Here is a 14,985-nt window from a genome sequence, read left to right on the forward strand (position 1 = left end):
TTATAAACCTACTGATCAAAGATTTTTAATTAAAGATGCTCTGATCTTTCTGCAAAATGCGACATTTGCAATATTAATAGCATTTATGGATCATGTAGGATAAAATACACCAGAAGTTTACTGAAAATCTGTTACTTTACAATGATTCGCTTCAGTCAGGCAGAAAAAAATTAGCGATAAATAAAATTTAAACTGACACTTTTTTCATCTTCTCTGTACAGGATCTTTGTTAAGAACCTTTTGTTAAGTAACAGCTGAGCCTAAATTGTCTTGTCAGCTTTGACTGATCACACATCATTTCAAAAGTGAGTTTTATTAAAGATGACTTGCAGAAGATGAATGAAATGGATGAAATCAGACTGCTGAGCACAGTGTGTCATCACATATAATCTTCTATTCCTGTAGATGTTTTTAAAAATGTTTCAATACAAGATCTGTAATCATGATTAACAACGTATGTGCTTCTTTTTTTTCAGTAAAAAGAGGAACATTCATTGTCGATGAATCTGTTACACACACACACACACACACGTACACAGCCGGTATGTCCTGTCCTGGTTGGAAAGGGAAGGACACTCATGTTTACAGTACTGACAAGCCAAAGCTAATAATTACATGTTACTTCCTCTGCTGCAGTACACTGAATACAAATATTTATCACATCTACGTCTCAGGTATGTTGACCAATTATTTCAACACAAACCAAACACATCCGCACTGTACCACTTACACTAGCTGTAGTGCTCAATTCAAACCTGTACTTAATTCCAGAAAGAATAAATTATTCCTGAAGAGGCAGTGATTATTGCCCCAGTGAATGGCTGTATGTCAACTGTTTGGATTTAGAGATCATGTTTAAGCAGGGATCACTGGGTTAAATCCCCCCTGGAAGGTTTGTTCCACTTGTGATCAATCCGCCATGAACTATCCAGGGCCCCTGTGCGTCAAATCAGCGTGTTGTAAAAAAAAACTTACTTGAAGCAGCACAAGTAATACGTGGTGTATGACAAAGTCAGCAGTTATTTAGTAAAATATTTTTTGGGGAAATGGCACCAAAAAACACAACATCTTTACTTAGTAAGAAGGATGACTGTAGGTTTAAGAGTGCAGTTTCAAAACTATAATGCAAAAACACATTTAGGTGGTAGTTAGTTAATTTAGTGTGAATTTTAGAGTACATACAGGCCCAGATCTATTAAAAGTTTGCATTGAAGATCTTAGGATGGATTTGAAGAGGAGTCACAACATACCTGCAAAGGACAGATATTGTGCATCATAACTGGGACTCCCCTATCCTGTTTTTCAGATTGTGCTGCCCAAGAGCTAAATGCCAGGTGTCACCCGATGATCACAGTCAATTAGGTTTCCACGCGCTTCTTTTTTTTTTCAGTAGCTGCATTTCTTAGAGTAACAGGAGCAAAAGATTTTACCTGTGTGCAGAATATCCCAGGTCAGTAATTGATTCTTTTATTTTGAAAAACAGTCTTCTGTTCTGCAAGTTGGTGAGTTTTTAGATGGCTGGCATTAACTTTTTGTCTGCTGTAGCAAATGCTTTTTCTTCAAATTCGCCATGCTGCAAACTACATTGATCCAAATCCTTCATTTAAATAGGGAGTCTCAAACGCGTTTGCACCTGCCGCCCATTTACTCAATCACTCTTAGTAAATCACCAACACGCCAAGGTTCAGTCCCATGATACACACATTACTACTTGCAAATTGGGATCATAGTAGATCTGGCCCATAATATCTAATCTGAGAATGAATTAAGATTTCCACTGCAGAAAGTATCTCGGTCAAGCGACAGAAGAGCAACCAATATACGAATAACAAAAACACATTTTTTAATCAGAAAGCACCAGTTTGATCTTGCCAAAAAAAAAAAAAAAAAGAATAAAATGCGCCTTTTTTACTTTCACTACAAACAAAATATTTTCATGTTTCAGTATTAATATTTTGATTAATTATTTATCTTTAATTTTTTTTTTAAGTTGTAGATTATGATCCTGTTATGTGGAAAAAAAAATTTAAACTTCCTAGAAGAAAAGAAGGTGCATCAGAAGTGGGTTAAATGGAGGAAAGGGTAAATGCAGGCTGACTTTATCAAGGATTTTCAGCCTTTTTAACCAATATTGTGTCATAAAGCACAAAAATATTCAAGAACAAATTATATGAAACATATAATAATAAATTATAATTACAAAAATACAGAGAATTAATACAAAAAACTTCTTAATTAAAAAATAGGCTAACTGAACTCAAAATTCATTTCATAACTGAATCCTGAAATAAAAATTTATTTCACAAAAAAAAAGATATGCAGATAATACTCTGAGATTTTAGACTACTTTAAAAACTTCAAACCATTTCATGCAGCACACACATGTGCAGCTCAGCATGAAGTTAACTTAAAAGTAAGTTAACTTACTTTTTTCTTAGCAGAAAAAAAAGAAGAAAAATACATTTGGCAAGATATTTAAAGTCTGGAAAATTATGCATCTAAAGTGCTAAACCAAAGCCTTTTACTTCCTCCTCTTGACACATTACAAAAGATTAAGAATGATTAATATAACCAAGTGGAGAGTACAGAGCAGGAGACACCAGAATGCGTGCACAGAGTTCATACTGACATGATAATATCTGAAAGCTTTAACAGTGGGCAAGCATTTTAACGATTCTGTTTTTCTGCACTGTATGACACAAACCCATGACAGAAAGACAAAAATAACACTCATGTGTCAGCTCAGCAGATCTTTCATCACTTCACAGTGGAAAATACACACCGAGAAACTTTTGTGGTCATCGTGCTGCTGCGCAGGTGCTTAAGATAAAATATCCTAAAAAGCTACATTAATTAAAAAAAATAAAATATCACAATCTTGGTCACCAGTTTGAGGTTGTTTGTTAGAAATGTCAAAAAATAAATGAAGCTAAAGCAACATTTACTGAACTAAAACGTGAGAAGTGGCATTTTTATGTATGGTGTCAGAGATGAAACAATTGTCAGTATTTTCCATTTGACACATGAATCAAAAGTAAAATTGACTGGTTGTCAGTCAAAAAGAAGCCTGACCAATTTTGACATTGATGGATAAGAAACATGAGAGATTTAAATCTGGAGATAAAATGAAACTATAGAAAAATCAGGAGTGATCCCGGCTGAGCGGAATAACGTCAAGTCTTTGGCATTCTGGTGGGTCGCTGCCAGGACACTTCCTGTAAGATCGCACGAATGCCAAAGGGTTAAACATGGGTTTGTAAATGAATGCAATGATCAATGAGAAAATTCTAAACAAACTGGTTATGAAGATTCTGCTGCATTGATTATTAAACACAAGATTTGTTAAAAATCAGTCTGTTACACGCTCTCATTTCAAGAGCTATGGTAACAGATTATAGGAGGAACTTTACAAAATATTATAACAATTATAATTATAAACACATTTAGCCCTTTAAAACTTAATCCATAGGAAGAACTGAGAGATTTTTCTTTTTAAATCTGAAGTTTTCATTTGGTCTTTCAAATATAAAAATAAATCATTTTGTAAATTTACTGTTAATTATTATGCGATTTGAAAGAAATTTGTAGTGCTTTATTATGTTGTTATTGTACTAGACGGTAGAACACAAGGATCAGAACGTGTACAACAGGGTTTTAACCCAATTTGTTTGTTTGGTTTTTGCTTTTTTCTTTGTTTTTTTTAACCACGGAATACTGCAAACTAAACTCTCTGAAACTAATTTTTTTTTTAAATATAAGTAATATGTCTATATATGGTAAAAGGGAAAATTAGACAAGGCCCTCCCTGTAACATTAAATGTCTGTTGGTGATAATGGAAAATTTGAGGAAAACAGGAAATGATTCAAAGGCATTGACAGTGATAAATGTAATGCCAACAATACATTTAAAAGACACTGCCCAGATATAGTAGACAAGACATGTTTGTCACAATATCTTTGTCAAACAGAAAAATATGCTGAATTGGTGTCTGTTAGGAAGTAAAACAATTTAAGAACAATATTTTTTTTCTAAAGCGTTAAACATTTCTACTCCAAAAATATGCAACATTTTATACAGAAGAAAGAAATGGATGTTGTGTAAACTTCAGATAAAATATTAAGTAATAATCTGCTATTCAAATAAACAATTCTAGCTGAAAATAAAACAAGAACAAAATATCAAAAGTTGAAGCAGAAAAACCTGACTTTTGCTATGAAATTACTTAAAAATAAAGTTTTCTTATTTTTTATTATGTTTTTATTTTTTTCTTGCTATAGAACCTCAAAAGCTGAACAGCTAGGACACATGTGTCTAATGGATGCCAGGTCATGTAGAAACTTGTCTATTTTGTTGACTGTAAAAGCTTGCAAATTTACTGTAATTTTCTATACAAATAGAATAATATTATCATATTCTCCAGACAGTGCCAACACTTAGTGTATAGCTAAAACAACAGCGTGCATATCTTTCACTATGACCATTTTGAACAGGAATGTTCATTTCTGCATCCAGAGAATGAGCGATCTACCACTACTGCTTGGAGCAAGGCACTGTTTTTGTTACGGAGACGTCTCTTTTCAGCCTATCTCGAGTGATCCTGTACCAAATGCAGGTTAGCAATGGACACCAGCAGCAAAAAAAAGAGCTTTTAGTTTCCCTAAATCTATAACAGGAGGAAAAATTCTCCCACGTAAACCTGCATCTCAGCTTTCACATGGATGTTATTTCGACCCCCTGACAGTACTCCAAGTGGCAACTTTGGTTCCACAAGAACTCCTTAGGAAGAGTTGAAAGAACACAACAAATACCTGTTCATCTGTCCTCCCTGAAGTGAAGTGCATATCTTCTAATCAGACATCACAGTGTATAGTATAGAGCAAATTTCTATCTATGGACTGGTGAATATTTGAAAATCTATTTATCTATTATTCTTAAATGTATTTTACATTACTAGGTCAGTGCGCTGAAGAGTCATTGAGGGGCCACAGGTGTCAGCTGGTGGACAGATTACTTGTGTATTGTTTTTAATCCTACACCAGTTCATACCAAGAAATAAAAACAGTAGGATGAAAATGCCTTGTGTCTCTAATCCATTTCAAATCCTTCATCACAGTCCTGCTGTCACTTGTAACAATTGATTAAAACAATTGTGATGGACTGAAACCAGTGACACACACTGGACCAATGCTTCAGTCGCTTAAAAGAAGCCATAACTTTTCACCTTACCAGGTTTGCAAACAGCTAAAAGCAGCAAGCACCTATCTTTTAAGTATTTTGGTACAAAAACGCAAAAAAAAAAAAACAACTTAACAGCCTTGTGAATACCAGAGCACAACCTGTTTATAACCTTGCTGTCATTTTAAAAGCAACACACACACACACAGACAGTGGCCTGCAAAGCAACTTTGTTAGTTATACTTATGCACTTCTGCAGTACCGTGTCTCTACATACCCTGCTTATGTACTTCTGCAGTACTGTGTCTCCACATACCCTTTTACCAGAATTTCAACTACAGCAGAGTATAGCTTATTTACTAGCAAATGACAACATTATCTAAGGGAAGAGTACAAGCTAAAGTAGCATAATACTCGTCCAAAAGGCAGAAAATACAGTCATGGAGAAGTGGATAGTTTCTGCCCTACCTCACCATTGTAGTCGAAGCCAGCCACAGCCCCTTGCTTCAGCAACCTCAGATCTAAGTAATCCAGCACTGGGCACTGTTACACAAGGGAGGGTGGGAGGGAGTAAGGGAAATATGGAGACGCAGGAGGGATGGGGGGGGGGGGGGGGGTTGCTTGTAAAAGTGTTACTGGGTTAGACAGAGTGAGACAGAGACAGTGAGAGAAACGACAGAAATGGAGGGGGTGCTTTAGGGTGTTAGAGAGAGAAATAGAGAGTGTGCAGTAGGAAGAACTGGCGAGGGGGTGGGGGCCTTTTAATCTGGGATTTGGATGAGCATGAGCAGGCCTGATACCAGCACCCGACAGCGCTATCTGTCGTCCCCCACTGCCTTCCCTCCTTTCCCACCTCAGACAAATGTGACAACCACTAGTCCAACAACCCGCTACTGTTTACCTCAGCTTCACCTTTTCTCCCGCTTAGGACCCGGAGAGGTCATGAACTCTATCATGGCTTAGCCTCAAAGCCCACTCTGTGATCCTAAAGCTAATAGAGCTTTCTCTGGCTCTTAACACAGACCAGGCCAGGTCAGATCAAGGTGCCAGGTCTCCTTTACAGGGTCCTTGCTATCTTGTCGGAGGCTAAATACAACAGCTGTGTTGCCTGTGCCTGGAGATTACATGTGTAGTTACACCGGATCATAGTTAGGTCTCGCCAAGCTAAACCCCCCAATCCAGCCAATTCAGCAGTGTGCCATTAGGCTATTAGTTTGTAGGGCTGGGTTAGGGGAGATTTGCAGTTGAGTTTGAAAATAAAAGCACAGAGCAAACGCATGGAAAAGATCTTCTCTGAGATTTTATTCTTAATTTCTGGGAGGGGGGGGACCTTCAGAATGGCTCAACTACGTCAAAGTGCAGGAATAGGCTGACTTCCACCACTTTAAAATATGACTTCAGTTAGCATTACAACACAACATATCATTTAGAAAACTTACTTTTTGGGTGTAAAAAATCATTTTTGCGGCCAAAACTAAGATTCATATTACTCACCAACTGAGAAATGTCATGCATTGACTGAATTCAAATTACTTTTTTTAAAAATTGAAATTATCCAAACAGCTTAGTGACCGAAGGGGATGCAAAATATTCAGTTGAGATAAAATCATAATGGTTAAAAATCAAATTTATTATAGCAAATCCTAGAATATTGACCTTAATGAATTTATCTGAATGAAAGCTAGAAGACAAACGTTTCAAAAGATAATCCTGAAGGCAGCAGATCACCATAGTCATTAAAACATTTTCTTGTCATTACTAGAAAATGAGAGTAGACAATTTCATTTCAACCCCAGAGTCAACCACTGGATGTTCTGACTAAACTAACGAACGTTCACAGCCATTCCTAAAGCAATTTAGCTGTAAATAAATATCTATATATAATATAGTAAAAAAAAAAAAAAAAAAAGCAATTTAGACTCCACTTGCATGTCTCTTAGGTTGGGTATGCAGTCTTTGTGTGTGCATCTGAAGGATCCCAGGGAATCTGATGCATGTCCAGACCGTCTATAATGTAAATGTTGTAAAGATGTAAATATCTAGCCATCTATTTTCTTTACATATATACCTTAATCTAATGAAAGGTTGCAAGGGGCTGGAGCCTGAAGCAACTGAGGCAAGTTACACCTTGGACAGGTTAGCAGAGATAAACATCTACACACCTTGCTTATGGCTAGTAATCTGCTATTAACATATGACTAAATTTGCCAAAGCATCACCCAAGAACTGCACTGTTTCAATCTCCAAAATATTTGATGGTTGCTATGACTGATATTCCAAAATATCATCGTCCATTTTAACTTAACTAAGGAGATCTGTCAGTGAGGCAATGTACAGGAGTCTATCAAGCAGATCAAACAACATTTCTTCCAGTACATCATCATCCATTCGCCATTCTCTATCCCACTGCCCTACTCAGATCGTGACTACAGGAGTGACTCAGGACTCCACTAGTCATCCCATTTACTTGCATTTGGCCTTAAGCAGCAAGGAGAACGCACTGACAAGACATAGATAAAAAAAAGAGTTCAAACAATTTAGTTTTCTTTGATGAGACGTGGACAGGGATGAGCTAAATAAAATGGATGTACTGTGGGAGAGACAGAGGCAGCTGGGAGCGGCAGGTTGCCTCAGGCTGGTTGAGGAGAAACAGCCCCACTGTGCATCCAGCCACCTCTCTATCCTCTTACATAATGTCTCAAGTTTAATATAGCTCTGGTTGGCTATTTAAAGCATGCCTGTCTAGGCATGCAGAAAAAAAAGGTGATATACTTAGTAGCCACAGCGCAGCATGAAAGCCTCTGCTGGGGCTATATTGGTCACATACAAGTCTCGGGTTGTGGATTTTGGTAATGACACTGTTATTTTTAGCCTTGCTGCTGACTGCAGTTATATTTAAACAAGGGGTAATCTGGCCACCCACCCTTGATCACTAGAAGGTTCAATGATCTGTGTAGCGCCAGGCCTTTGCTGATTTAGTCAAATGAGTAACTTAGGAAATCACGCCACACATGCATGTTTCTTCTCTACATGTATTAACCACCAGAATGGACAAATTATTTACAAGTATTTTATTTAAACATAAGAAACGGCTACTGTCACAAGGTAAAATGAACTTGTGGTATTTCTTATACTCTGAACAGGACATTAGCAACACAGTAAAATCGGCTCTGCATGGTATTGGTCATTAAATAACCTCTTTCCTTTTCTATAAACACTTCAAACATCATTTTAAGCAGACAGTGGGGAAAATATTTAACAGCTTGCTCAGATAGCTTAATCAACAAACATTTCACACAAACAAAGGCAAGCCTGTCCTTTAAATTTTTTAAAGCACGTTGCCTTTAAATGGGACATATAAAATTGGTGTGCCAGTGGGGTAGACAGATGTCATGTTTTGTCTCCTTTACACTATCCGCATTGTGCCTGAATGAACGAATAAACTGCAAAGCGTGTATCTGAGAAAAAAAACAAAAGAGAGAGACTAACAGAGGGTTCAGAGTGCTCATGGAAATGTTCACAGCGTTATCTTATTCCTCCACATGGGCTGTTGTTTTCCTGTCGGCTTATCGACAGAACTGACTCACTGCTCTCAGCTGGTCAGAAGAGTTTCAGTGACAGATGAGGTCTGTTCCATAAACAAGGAAGAAGAGGTGGTTTCCAATAATGGAAAGTCAGTGCTAACACACAGGATCAAGCAGCACAAAAAAAAAGCTTCATAAAGTGACTCATTATTACGTGTTTCTCTGGGCCCACACTGATCACATTTTGCTGAATAACAATGAGGGATAGTACAAATTGTTCCTTCGTGACTTCACTAAAAAACCCCAAAAAACAATGAGAAAATATGTGGAAACTCCAATCTTCCTCAGAATTATAATTAAGTCAAATCCTTTCTGAAAAGGGGGTCGGTTAACTGATGCTATAACTGACAGGAGAAGGTCTGTTAGATTGAGATGGCACACATTGTAGTGTCGTTCCCCTGTGGTATTTCAGCTCAGGAAGTGCAATATGGGCCACAGCATAACAGTCTTGTATGCCGACCAACAATTCACCATGGAAACTGGAGATGAAAACAACTTCAAACTTCGTCTCAGTATTTCCCTCTTTGATCCAAGCTTGCTGGTGGCATTGGCCCCTAGGGAAGCTGAATGCCTGGCCCTCAGTCAACTCACGAGTGTTTTTGTAAATCTCACTCGTTTCTGTAGAACAAATGAACTTCTTAATAGAAATCTATTAATAAAGTAAAGTTTAAAAATTTGGTAGTAGCATTTTTTAAAATTATTTCTTTATACTTAGCCACTCTTAGTGGTTCAAACCTGTTAGCGTTTAAATGCTACTAGGTTTAAACAAACTCACTCACTGTACTATTGATGGTCACTTCTTTTTAAGATTCTTGATCAAATGTAACTGTAATACAAACAGGAGCATAATAGCAAAATAAAACATGTAACCAATTCCATGAAATGGACTTTGCAGTTGAAATTTATTGAAACGCTGAACAGTGTTGTGAAACATCTCAGTTTTTGTGCCGAAGGGCTTTTCGGTCACCACATTTCTGTTTCTGAAAATCCTTACATTAATCAAATTCAAAGCTCAGTTTACTTGGAACTTATTATGGGAAAAATATGCAATTTTGCTCATTCAAAAAGGGATTTGGACATTCTGGCCAAAGACATGCGCTGACTTTTAAAGATTTGAAATCACCTGCTGTTTAACATCATTATTATACATACAAAATCTTTGCAAGGTAAAGCTGTCTACAGAAAATACAACTGCCTGTCAAACACAATGTGATGTAACACATCTGCTGTCTTTTCCACCCATATAATGGTGGAGAGTTTGTATCACATGTAAACTCTGACTGCCAACTTTGCATTTTCTGAAGTGCACATCAAGCATAGCAGTCAAGAGACAAGCTAAAAGATGTGATCCACATTTCACAGGTCACCTTGCACAAAACAAAACCTAGAACATGTGCTGTTTTAGCAGGAATCTGCAGTTTGAATGCATTATAAAAGAGCTGAACATAGTCGAAGATGCTGAAAATTAATCAAATCTGCTGAAGAATTAGCAGATTTAATATTAAAGCTAACGTAAAAAGTGTATGTATTTTTAACTTAAACTGGTGTTAAATGTACTGAAATGTAATAGTATTGAACTAAAATGTATATAAATATGCATATAAATGCATATAAAATATGCACATATAAATGCATATAAACTATGCATATATAAATGCATATATAAACTACCAGCCAAAAGTCTGTACACACTTTCCCATAGGATTTAATTAAAGTGTGTCCAAACTTTTGACTGGTAGTGTAGTTGAAGATGCTAAAAATGGCTGAAAATGTCTAAACCTGCTTACTGAAGCCTCAGACAAAGTAATTAAGCAGAAGACTGTAGAAGGTAATTAGACAACTGAAGCTAGGTTGATCTGGCAATGGAAACACAAGTGTATTGTCTGGCTAAACAGCAGTGGAGGACGAAGGTCAAAGATCAACTGTTATGGTGAATGAATTCCATAAAATGTGCAAAAAAATGCAGAACATTGGCTAAAAATGGTTGAAATCTGCAGTTAAAGATACAGATTACTTTACTGTTATAACCAGAACAGATACAGGAACCCAATAACGTCACGAGACATTCATTTGATTCAGGTCTGATGGACAAGGGTTGCATCTAAAAGTTGCAAGATGGTAGATCTCAAGGACTAAACTTAAAGTGGACTATTATGTCTTGAATACCATCATTACAAGCCAAGAATTAAGGGTGAACCTCTGGCTTGGAGACATGTAGTTCAATCTCTAAATGTCACAGCTCCTTAGTAGCAAATGTTGCTGAAAGCTACGACACTAGGCTACACTTTGGTGTATAATTTGTATCTGAAACCTAGAAAGTGTGAGCATAAAATTAGGTTGCTTTCTTTCACACTGACAGGTTAAAAACTCTGGAGTTACTTTAGAAATAAGCAGAAAAAGCTGAAGTTGCTCTTGTGATTTGGTGTCTGGTAATTCATATTCTGTAAGTCACAGCTCTTTGGCTGAAAGAACAGATTCTGATCTAGATATATGTAATTAATATCTGGAAATTTTACAGTGTGAGTGAAATTTCTTTTTCTGACAGATTTGCAACAGGCTGCAGACCCTTCTGTTGGCTCTAATCAGCCTGTGTAAACAATATGGAAACAACATTAGCTAAAATTTGGGCTATTTGACTAACTATTGATATGAAATTTGTACTAAAATGATAAAAACTGAAGATGTGATAAATATTTGTTTGAAGATGTAAGAAGGGCTGAAAAGTTGGAGTGATGATAACATCACACACTGTAAAACGGTGCGACACAAACTCCCTATAAAACACTAAAAGACAAATAATTCTCTTGATTTTTAAAAGGGCGATATTTAAAAATATTGTAAGAGATATTGCAATTCTGAATAGAAGTTAAAAACCCAGTCCACTGTCATTCACTTAAAGTTTAAATGGTGTAATTAAATAAAAAGTATGCTGAAGCAGTGAAGGCTAAAAGAGCAAAACGTTTCCGAACAAGCTGAAGCTTTCTCCTTTCTTTTCAATAGCAGAAAAGGGTCATAAAAACTTTTATAATCTAAAAAAAATATTAAACATGAATAAAATAAAATGAATAAAATGCAGGAATGTCCTGAATGAATTGAACATTTTGATATCCATATGAAGAAGATGTTATGCCGAAGAAGTTACTGAAGAAGTCTAAAAGAAGAAGAAAAATAGATAAAGAAACAGAAAAACTACTGTGCAAATGCTGAAATGCATTCACACTAATCTGTAAATTATTGGCCTGAAAGAATATACAAGACTTACATTGACCGCTTCATTACTCTGCAAGAATATTTTCCCCAAAAAACAAAATGCACATACACAAAGTTTAAATATGGAAAGTAACTGGGAAAAGCAAAACAGAACTCAATAAATATTACAAGTAATGCATTAAATATCTTTGTGTTTTGATGTGGATTCTATGTAACTCCCAACTCTTTCCATCCTGTGCTGGACAATGTTTCAACAAGCTCTATAAATCATTGCTGGTGGTTAATAATATGCAGAGATGAGCTAAAGATGCACACAAACATTTGTTAATCATGTATCTATGAGTATCCCATGTTATTGCAGACATCAGGCAATGGTCTTTGAGAAAATGGTAGTTTTTGTGCATTCATCAAACACTTTAAATTGGGATTTTACTTAACTGTAGCTCTTTGTGCCAGGGTTTATTTAATAGCAAGCTATAAGATAGTATCTTTCACTCTGCACAGTAAGGCTGTATAGAAGAAAGAAAAACAAACATTAACTTAAAAAAAAAATCTGCAAAAATACGTAAAGCATCCCCTGTGAAAAAGATAAGTGTGCATTAACCGCGAACGTTGAAGTATCAGTCACGTCACTAACAATCACATACACACAAAATACTACATACCAAAGGGAGATATCACAGAGGAACTGTGATAGTTTAGTACATTACTATTTCTCTCTGCAGCGGAGAACAACGTACAAAGTGTCGCAGCTATTTATTGACGTATTAAAAGGCGGTTCAACCTCACGAATAAGTCCCAAATAACAACAAATATGCGACAAAAGATTCAACTGATGCTTTCTGATAAATTCAGGAATACGAAGCGGCAGGTGTTACAGTGGTCTGCCGCGCGACGGGAAAAGTTGCGGCGGTTCTGCTGTCTGTCGGCTGTCTCTGGCCGCTCGCGCAGTGACACCTTTCTGACCGCTCGCGCAGTGAAGAGGTTGTGAAACAGTATGACCGGATAAATCACTTACAATAACAAAATAATAATAATAATAATAAAAAGGAAAATGATGCCTGACATTACCTGCGAGATGTCATAGCAGTCTCTGAAAGTTTAAAGTCCTCAAAGGTTCCCGGTTAACCTCTGCTGAGTCGCTGTGAAGATTGAGAGCTCCGCGAGACACTTAACACTGAGCGACACATGATTACGGAGGCGGCTTCCGGTTAACTTCCGTCAAAATAAAAGTATATTTGGGGACTGGTTTTATATAGAAAAGTATTATTAAGAGTTTTTCCTTGTATTTTTACAAATTAATAATATTCATAGCATATTTTGATATATTATATTGTAAAACATATCATATGACTTGTTAAAGCCCGAAAAGAACACATCACCATTAAGTATTTTATTTTTGTATCAAACAAAATTTCCGGTATCAATGTTTAATGTGGTTATTATTTTCTGCTTTTACTATTTCTACACTTTATTTGCACGTCAATATGTCTAGATCTAATGATTTCTTTGAAAAGGATATGCATTAATTGACCATAACGTCCTAAACTCTGATTGGCTTCTTTTTCCTAATCATAGTGAGTCCACACTAAATCTCACACCTGTTCCTGTTAAAATGAAAATTACCATGCTGAAATATTCCACAGACACATTTTTAGCATTTGTTTATAGGCTACTTACCAATTTATTGTAAACTCTAACTTTATTTATAGTAATCATATCAAGTTTAAACTGTGAAACTGTGAGCCAACCACACATGAAAAAATAAAAATCAAAATTATTGTTTGTTTTAATGTAAATATCATTTACATTAGATTGATAAATTCAAATTATTGACAGATTTTTTTTTCAATTGATTTATAACATGTTTGACAATTATGAAACAAGCTCTTCAGGGTGTTGCTGTACAATTGTGAACCTCAGCTATTGTCATGTGAGAGATAAGGCTGATCTATGCCTCCTCCTCTGTTACACAATCATTGTAGTGCAGCCTCTTTGCTCTGTAGACTGGTGCATGTTGGTGGTGCAGGAGGAACAAGCATTGAGGCAGAGCAGCATTTACGTCACTAGCCTGTGGTTATCAGTGTAGGTTAATCTACTAGGGGATGGATGGGCTTATGCAATTGTCTGCGAGCCCACAGGCTTTGCATATGGATTTGCTCTTGCACTGTTAGACTCAGTGTGCAGCTGCAGCCAACAGACAAACACTTTGGTCACAAAGTGAACATTTCTACTAGCTGTCCACCCCCCACCCAACTACTACCCCCTATCTTTCTCTCTCTGTTATTGTGTATGCATATGGATGTAAACATAAAGTGTAATGTTTGGGTCTGTTGAGCAATTCAAATATTCCTGCTGATCAAGAAGTGAAATGTAGTACTTCATACTACTTGCAGACTAACTAATATTTGAAAGAGTTAGAAAGAACGACTTTGTGGTTTATTAAGGAAGATTTCCCATGTTTTTCTTTTAGTATTTTTAGTATTTCTTTTAAGTGTTTTTCATTTAATTTCATTTTCATTTTATTTCTTTTCTTTTTTAGCTACTTAATAAGTGATTGCAGACTACTTTTCTCCAGCAGCTTGGTTTATTTAGGAAATTTACTTTTGTTACAAGTCAGAATTAGTCTGTCAAACTGTTTTTAGGGACCTTATGGATTGTTTTTTTATTGGGAGGATTACATATAACTGCAGCCTTAAATGACCTTAAATGGCGCTGTATCTACAATACCTAACACTCTAGTCCTGGTGCTAAAAGATTAGATTTTGAAGTGGTAATTGGCTTAGTGTGTCATTGTTGATAAGAGTCACCTTGGAGACCAGAAATAGTTGCGAAATATTGATTTAAGTGATTTGTCAAAATGTGTTGGTATGAGAAATTATGCTAATTAGATGATGCAGTTTAGAACAGGGTGTGAAAATCTAGGAGGAGACTTTTTTTCAGCCAAATAGGCCTACTTATGTAGATCTGGAGGAATGTTTTGTTTTGTTTTTTTACTCATTATTTTATTTATCA

The 14,985-nt window shown here is 36.2% G+C and overlaps 1 protein-coding gene across 3 annotated transcripts in view; it reads right to left on the reverse strand.

Annotated features, from left to right (window-relative positions):
• The window catches only part of ptpn11b (protein tyrosine phosphatase non-receptor type 11b), a 69,145-nt gene extending 56,017 nt beyond the window's left edge, over positions 1 to 13,128 (reverse strand). For all 3 annotated transcript variants that reach the window (XM_079239865.1, XM_079239866.1, XM_079239864.1), the window contains exon 1: positions 13,042 to 13,128. In XM_079239865.1, the coding sequence (XP_079095991.1) occupies positions 13,042 to 13,055 (14 nt within the window). In that variant the 5' untranslated portion in view covers positions 13,056 to 13,128. The remainder of the gene's footprint in view (positions 1 to 13,041) is intronic.
• Positions 13,129 to 14,985: the final 1,857 nt, after the last annotated feature.

The sequence above is a fragment of the Telmatherina bonti genome (assembly GCF_933228915.1).
Source record: "Telmatherina bonti genome assembly, chromosome: 4".
Classification (NCBI taxonomy): Eukaryota; Metazoa; Chordata; class Actinopteri; order Atheriniformes; family Telmatherinidae; genus Telmatherina; species Telmatherina bonti.